Source organism: Cyprinodon variegatus, unplaced genomic scaffold (genome assembly GCF_000732505.1).
Source record: "Cyprinodon variegatus isolate N-32 unplaced genomic scaffold, C_variegatus-1.0 Scaffold16, whole genome shotgun sequence".
Classification (NCBI taxonomy): Eukaryota; Metazoa; Chordata; class Actinopteri; order Cyprinodontiformes; family Cyprinodontidae; genus Cyprinodon; species Cyprinodon variegatus.
The window spans coordinates 728,345-736,165 of record NW_015150469.1 but is presented as its reverse complement, the minus strand read 5'-3'; the positions used below and the strand labels follow the sequence as shown (position 1 = coordinate 736,165).

The 7,821-nt window shown below is 35.6% G+C and overlaps 1 protein-coding gene across 1 annotated transcript in view; it reads right to left on the bottom strand.

Moving 5' to 3' along the window:
• Window positions 1-309: 309 nt before the first annotated feature.
• LOC107092075 overlaps window positions 310-7,821 on the bottom strand; it is a 22,844-nt gene continuing 15,332 nt past the window's right edge. The window contains exons 2-8 of the mRNA XM_015386361.1: window positions 7,712-7,777; window positions 7,373-7,575; window positions 7,187-7,276; window positions 6,001-6,112; window positions 5,831-5,883; window positions 5,430-5,579; window positions 310-1,679 (exon numbers count right to left, since the gene is read on the bottom strand). Of these exons, the coding sequence (XP_015241847.1) occupies window positions 1,488-1,679; window positions 5,430-5,579; window positions 5,831-5,883; window positions 6,001-6,112; window positions 7,187-7,276; window positions 7,373-7,575; window positions 7,712-7,777 (866 nt within the window). The 3' untranslated portion in view covers window positions 310-1,487. The remainder of the gene's footprint in view (window positions 1,680-5,429; window positions 5,580-5,830; window positions 5,884-6,000; window positions 6,113-7,186; window positions 7,277-7,372; window positions 7,576-7,711; window positions 7,778-7,821) is intronic.

Below are 7,821 nucleotides of genomic sequence, written 5' to 3'. Positions count from 1 at the left end.
ATCAGTGGGCTGCCACCATGGGGTGCCCAGGGAGGAGATCTTTAAGCATCAAAACCGTAGTGGATCTCGGATCCATGTGTCAAGTTAAAAACGCTAATCTAAGAATATCCTAATTTAAAAACACAGACGGAAAAACCAAAACCAACATAAAAGATTTAAATGATTAATATTATTTAAATTATTTATAAATTGAGGTTTTCATACAAACTTGGAAAGATCAAATCTAGTCTCTTAACTTTCCTTTACATTTTCAGACTGTGTAAAACAATATTCACAGAGAGAGCTGGAAAAAATAATCCAGAAGCAGTGTTAGGAGAAACACTGATTATTTATTTGTTTTTGCAAAATTCAAGCTTTTGTGAATTTGCTTTGTGATGTTGGTATTACAAAATCTTAATCCAAAAAAGTTACAAAACGTTTCCAAAGACCTCCCCCCCAAAAATAAAAAAAGAATATAAAACATAGGAATAATAATAAAGCTTTCACAACATTAAGTAAGGTAAAGATCAAACATTGTTTAGTTGGAAAAGGTTGATTATGGATTATAAACTGACATATGAGGCCAAAATACATCTACACACAATAGGAATAAACAACAGTTACATACTGACACCAGAATAGCAATGATAAACAGGACAAAAAAAAGCTGAGAGTCATTATTTTTTGTTCTTGTTCTCTTGTTGGTTAATCTCCCCACAGTTTAATTTGACAGCTGGTTCAAACTCTTCAAAAGAAAGAAGATGAAAAGAACATTTGATTTGTCTTCCTCTGCAGCTCATTCATCTAATCTCAACAACTGTACAGAATTCATGGCTAATGTAACATTCATATTCACAATCATCATGAAAAGTTACTCAAAAAAATCTTTCACACTTTATCAAGTCCTCATAGCAGGTAACATAAAAAAGAAAGACAAGCCTAGATGCATGTACTGATACTGTATATACAGCTATATGGAAGTTGGAGACATTAATTAAACACACATGCAGCAGACGTTTGAACATGTACAGTGGGTTTCTTCTATTAGTCAGAGTTGTAAACAGATTTCTCAAATTGAGCATAGTTTGTTTCTTTCTTTTCCCACTTAACATTAAAATTTAAAAGAAATATTTAAATGTATTCATGCAATGTTGTAAGACTGAGATTTCCAAAACCAGATTAGATGTGTTAGACTTTGCTGACTTCAGTCATAACAGTCAGAGCTGATTAATGTAAAAATAAAAATGTGGACCTCCTCTTGTTGGTCTTGCTTCAAAAACCCAGGGCCTGAGTCTTCGTCACTGTGCTTTTCCACTCCCAATATTATCATAATCAGACTAGTTTTCCTGATGTTTGTTGAGGCAAAAAGCCTGAGAGGAAGAGGACAATCCCCTTTGTGGTTAAGCAGGATGAGTTGCCAATTTTCTCTGTGTGGGCATGTATGCATCGGTGGAGATAAAAGTGTTAGCAGGAGGAAGTTCCTGGAATGCAGCAGCTGTTGGGCAATTTCACAGCTCTGTGTCTGCTGTCTTTGCAGTGGAGTGGCCGTTGGTGGGAGGGGGGGTCTCGATTTTAACTGCCTCCGGGGACTCTCCGTTAATACTGGGTTTCTCCTGAGTTTCTGGAGGGGGGTTCAGGGGGGCCTCAGATGCAAGGGTGTTCCCCTGATTTTCCTGATCCACTGGGTAGGCCTCCTCAGCCTGCAAAAACAATACAATAGTTTGCAAGATTGATTTGTTGCCTGTTATGTGTTGATTGCATACAACTAGTTAACATTAAACATTTAATTGTCTCATATTCAACATTTATATGCGGGCAAAATATAAATATCTATATAGACAAGACAGTTCTCCTTGTAAAACATTTAAATGTGCTACACTTAAGGGTGCTTTGATGAAGATCAAGGACTTCAAATTGGTCGCAAGGAAAGCAGACATTAACCCACTAATGAGAAGTGACATTGGAGGCACAGGTGCACTGGGAGAGACTGACAGAAGAGAAGCTGCCATCTAATCGGCATCTTGGGCCACTGACCACTGACAGCAGGCAAAGTTGATAAAGTCTTCCTAAGGACACAACAACTTAGACTTAGACAACTTGTATTGTCATTTTGAATACACAGACTTTATACAAAACCAAATTTCATTTAGTACAGCTTTTCAGACAGTAAATTAACATTTTCAAGATTTCCAAGAACAAGAGCCAGACATAGATTGGGTTCAAACCATCAACGGCCGATTACAAGACAAACTCCTATCTCCTGACACCTCAGGTAAATAGGTAACTAAATATGTTTGGAGAGCCAGAATTAAGCAGGTGGGCTTTCAGACTTTGAATTAAATGCGACTTCCTTCAGGTTTTATTCTGAACAGTTTAGTACATCAAAGTGACCCGCCCACACAGAAGTAGGACGTAGAGTTACCGCAACAGCGCGCTGTTTATGGGAGCAATAGTTAATGTGACTGTCACTAGAAGTGTTCAATTAAGTTTTTTTGAAAAAAAAAAATAAAAAAGATAACCTTAAAAGTGGATTCCATTTTTTCTGTATTATTATTGACTAATGAGCAATGGGAGATTACAGTGCCATTAAAAAAACAGTTTTTTGGGGGAGTTAAAAACTTTTTTGTGGCTGCAGCTAATGGTTATTTTGCAAATCAACTTATCTGTCGATAATTTTTTGATAAATCAATTAATAGGTTCCTTAAAGAAGTTCTGGATAGACCATATTGACAAATGAAAAAGTTTATTCTATTTTAGATGCAAAATGTTTATATATATATATATTTTTTTACAATTTTGATATAATGAATGCTTTAAGTGGGTGGCTTTGTCAGTTAAAAGCATGTTTTAAAGTCCCTAAATTCCAGTTAATGATTATTCAATTACTAAATTATTTGACGATTATTTCATAATCGATTCAACACAATTGATCCGATTAATTGTTTTAGTCTTAATATGAATCACATATCTGAAAAAAAGATTGGATGTGGCTCACATTGCTCTACTATTAGAGCATAGGTATAGACGTTTTCTGTACTTTGAAAAAACATATTTCAAACCTCCTGAAACTGCATTTCAAGTAACATTTGAGAAGTTTTTTACTTTTATTGCCCTGTTTTATTACTTGATTTTTTGTATTGCTTAAAGTGATATTGAGTGACATATGTTCCTAACTACGACGAAAGCATAAGTTAAAAAAAAAATGTTGCTTTGGAAAGAAACATATTTTTCCTATAGAGTCATACGTAGCCCCCTGTACACCAAATAGAGCCAAATCTCTGGTCATCTTTCAAACAACTGAAGTTCAGATCAATTTGGTTCATCTATGGCTCTGTTTTGGTATCCTCTAGAGACCATATCAAAACCCTTAATGAGCTGATGCAATATCATAAATTTATATCTTGGGTGAAACTTTGCCTACAATATTGACAAACCAATAAACTCGTAGAATAAGGGACTGTTTACAAATGAGGTTCAGTCTGCTTTTTTAATAATTAGGTGTATTAAGGGAATTTGTTCACACTTCTTCTGTGTTTGCTAAATAAATCATGATACTGCCATAATGAGAATTGCAAATCTATGGAAACTACACTTGTTTTTATTCTCAACTGTGAGTACACAGACCAAGCAGATCAAAGATGAAGCATTTCTCATGTTTACATAAAACACACAAAGACACATATGTGTTTACACTAAAAGAATAGCAATACCCATAAACACATTGAAACACAAACAAAATATGCTTCCTTGCATGTGTTTATGTGATGTGAGTTTTGCAGGAAAACAGCTGGGTCTGGCATCTAGATCAGCATTACAAATGCATAAGGCTACGGAGTGCAGGGCGTGGGTCTCTGGATGATGAGCACTGTCTTTTTTTTGCAGTTTCTCTGTTGGCTGGCCCAATGCATTCTCTAATAAAAAAACACCGCCAGACATTTTCTACAAGAAAAACAACACTGCTTCTTTTATTATAAATATTTAGTGCAAAAAAACAAACAAAAATAGCTTAAAAATTCAAGCGTTACTGTGTTTGAGTTCCCGAATACAGATCCAAATACAGGATCTGTATTTAGAAACAGATTTTAAATAAATCATAAGTGTAATCAAAAAGGAGGAAAACTTCCTTATTCATAAAAAAAAAAAAAAACACTTTGTTGAAACTTCAAGTAGGTAGTTAAATAAGCATTAATTCTTGTTTTTTCCAGCTCATACTATATTGCTGTAAAGTAGAATAAAGCAAAACGGGAGGGATTAAGATCAATCCCTCCAAATTCAAAGCCGTGTTTCTTGGTGTCCTGTTCCATTCAGGTCTGAGGAGAATTCCTGGCTCGAGTGTAGAAGTGCAAGTGTGTTGGGGTCATGTTCATGAGTCAGGGGAGGATGGAGTGGGAGATAGATAGATGGATCAGTGTGGCTGCCACTATAATGTGAAAACTGAACCAGTCTGTTTTGGTGATGATGGAGCTGAGCAAAAAAGCGAAGTTCTCAATTTACTTCGGTCTATGTTCCTACCCTCGCCTAAGGCTAAGAAATCTGGATCATGACGGAAAGAACGGGATATCCGTCACAAGCTGATGAAATTATTTGTCTCTACAGGATGCCCGGGCAGAGTTCGGTCTGCCGGGACAGGCTTAGAGAAGAGCCGCCTCTCCTCACATCGAGAGGAGTGAGCTGAGGTGGCTTGGACATCTTTTCCAGGTGCTCCCTGGACATCCCGCCGGAACATTACAGGTATGTCTGGGGAGAGGGAAGTCTGGGAGTCTCTACTGAGACTACGGCCCCATCTACCCAGATAAGTGAAAGAAGACAAGTACGAGAACATGTGCTCATAATTTAAAAATGTTCTTTTATATTTAGTGTGACATGTTACATAAAACTTTAACTTATACTAAAACCCTTTAACACTAACCTGGCAGACCAGATTAATTATGTACTCAAGTTTAGTTTCTCTCATTGCTAATCTGGGATTGCTATCTGTTTGGTGAAAGAATGGATGTTCAGGCAAACTTTTCAAGCTGATAGAGGAAAACGACACTTAGTGCCTGCCTACTAAAGCTAATAACTGTAAGAAATGAAATGTCAGCAGAGATAAATGCTGTTACTCTCTTGCCATTTCTCTTTCTAAGAGGAAATCATAGATTCTGACCAAATAGAATTGACTGCATTAGTTATGTGTGCTTTCTTCTGTGCTTCCATGTTTATATTTGGTTGGGCTGCGGGCTTGCCAGCTTTTGTTTTTGTCACAGCTTCATGTGCCACCTTAAACAATAATACTGTAGCATGACTAGTCAACCCATTTTGGGTTGTTTAAGCAGAAGTTTAAGCAGAAGTGGTATAAGATGGATTCTTGTGTGTTCGTGAACAGAAATATACTGTTAGAATTAAGGCTAGATCACTTCAATACATTAAGGGTACAATGTTTAACTAAAAACAAATAAAAACTCTCTTACCAGTTTTGCTCCCTTGGTTTCAGGCCTCCGTTGGCATTTATAGTACCCAACAATGAGTCCGAGGGCAGCCAGGAGACCAGTGACCAATATTCCCACGAATACAGAAGAAGAACTGGATGATGATGGACTGCTATTTTCTGCTACACCCAACTATAAGTTTAATAGGACAATTATTGGGAAAAATAGATAATTAAAATGTGATTAAAAGAGGTGAAACAATTTAAAAAAATAAATAAATAAAAATTAGTACTTGGTGGCCATCCTATAATTGTAAAATAATTTTAATGTATCCTCAGTAATATAAAGTGAAATAATAAACTATTATTAATATAATTATAGCAAAAAAAGGACAATATTTTGAGAAATGGTAAAGAACATGATGGTGTCATTATCTTCCTTACCCTGTCTTTCAAAGCTTCACTATAGAGTGTCTTTTCCAAAGAAGACTTTTCAGCTGCAAATTGAAAACAAAAGTTTATAAATATCTATTAAGTAAACTAGCATAGACCTGGATAAATGATATTTCTTATGCTTTTAAAATTATTATTTTTTTTATGCTGTAATTACTTACCACCATTTAATTCCATCAAGACTGTGCTGTCATCTTGGAAGATATTCAGATTACAATTGCCAGGTTTGCACCATTGTGTCGAGAAATCCTCCAAAATTCCTTTAATTTCTTCCTGTGAGATTAAAAACAAAAAGCATGAATTCCTGTTTAAAAAAATGCTTTTCATTAACTTAATTTTTTTTCTAAATACTACAAAAGGGAATTACAAAGTTTTAAATACTAAATCAGGAAAAAGCATGATTTACATTTTTCACACACAACTTTGACACACCGTAAGACAAATTCCTGTCCAAAACTTACTGACTGGACCTTTTATTTACCCCAACTTAGTAAGTAATATTACTTCCTTGTGTAACTATTAGTTCTACCTTTACCTTTAATAGAAGCAGGGCTTCTATTAAAGTCTTCTGAGGTATAACATAAAAGGACTGAATTTTTGTTTCCATTTACAGGTAATTAGATGACGAAAACATGACTATAGATAAGGATCCAGCACCAAACACAGAAATGTACACCTGACTTTTACATAAAATACAGAAGATGTGTTTCAAAAGTCTTAATGTTAAAACTTGCAATGAAACACATGTTTTTTGAGTGCTCCCACAAAAATTCCTGAAACCTAAACTTCCTAAGCTTTCCTCTTTAAAATATTTTAAACCAGCTTCTCAAGATTTACAACATCTAAGGAATATCTGACTAAAAGTTTGTAGCTATGCCTGGCACAGTATTTAAACACTAAAATTAAAGCATCTACTTCGTTTCAGTAGATTCCTAAAGTTTCACAGGGTACGATTTACAGAGGATCTCAAATGCCTGCAATTATAATACCCAGAAACGTAACAAACCACAAATATACTTACAAATTATGTAGCTTTTGATGTAATAATCCTGCATACGTAAAACGTTTCTCACAAAATATACATAAAAATGCATAAAAATAATCCAACAGGAAGAAGAATACATAGCATTCTGAAATATTTATCAATCCTGGCTTCAAGAACAAAACTCCAGTCCAGGTATATCACCTGCACACAGCTTAAGATACACGTTTTCGCAGCACAGTTTAATTCCCTGTAATTTATTTTCTTTGCTCCAATCAGACGTTTGATACTTTTACATTATCTACAGTTGGCAGACAGTACAGACATTTAAAGGAGGTGTGAAAAAGACAGACACATCAACTCACACAGGGTTTTGTTTCTGTTAATTGAATCTTGACAGCCTTCTCTTCAGGAATATCCCCTTTTCCAACACATGCAACTTGGGAGGGTCGCATCTGAAAGAAAAATTAAAAAAGATTTTTCTAGTTCTTTTTTTTTTTTTTTTTTACTGTGGTAAAGCCTTGAAATGGAAAGATGAGCATGAGCCTTACCTCAACAGGTTGAACAGGTTTAGACGGTAGTGTAGTAACAACAAGGGGTTCAGATGTGTTTTCAAAAGTATTATCTTCCAGAGGTTTCGAGGTTGCTGGGACGGCAGCTAAAGTAAAAGCAACTGCTGAAGAATCCACACTTGGTTCATCAGACAGAGCTTTACCTGTGAGGCTATCAGTGACAGGATTGCGGACAGTAGTTCCTGTGGACATAAGCAGAAATAGGATTTGTCACTTGATGCCATACAGTAGCCCCTGTTGATTAGTAACAACAGCTCAGGTTTCCAAGAGGCCTTTAAAAGTTGCAGAATTGCATTGTTATTCCAAATTGCTCATCACCTTTAACCATATCTGCAGAACCTGAGGGTGAGGGAGTTGATGGATCATCTTGACAAGTCACCTTGCCTGTAGGAACCCAAGAAATTAGTTTAAAAATTCTTAGATGTAGA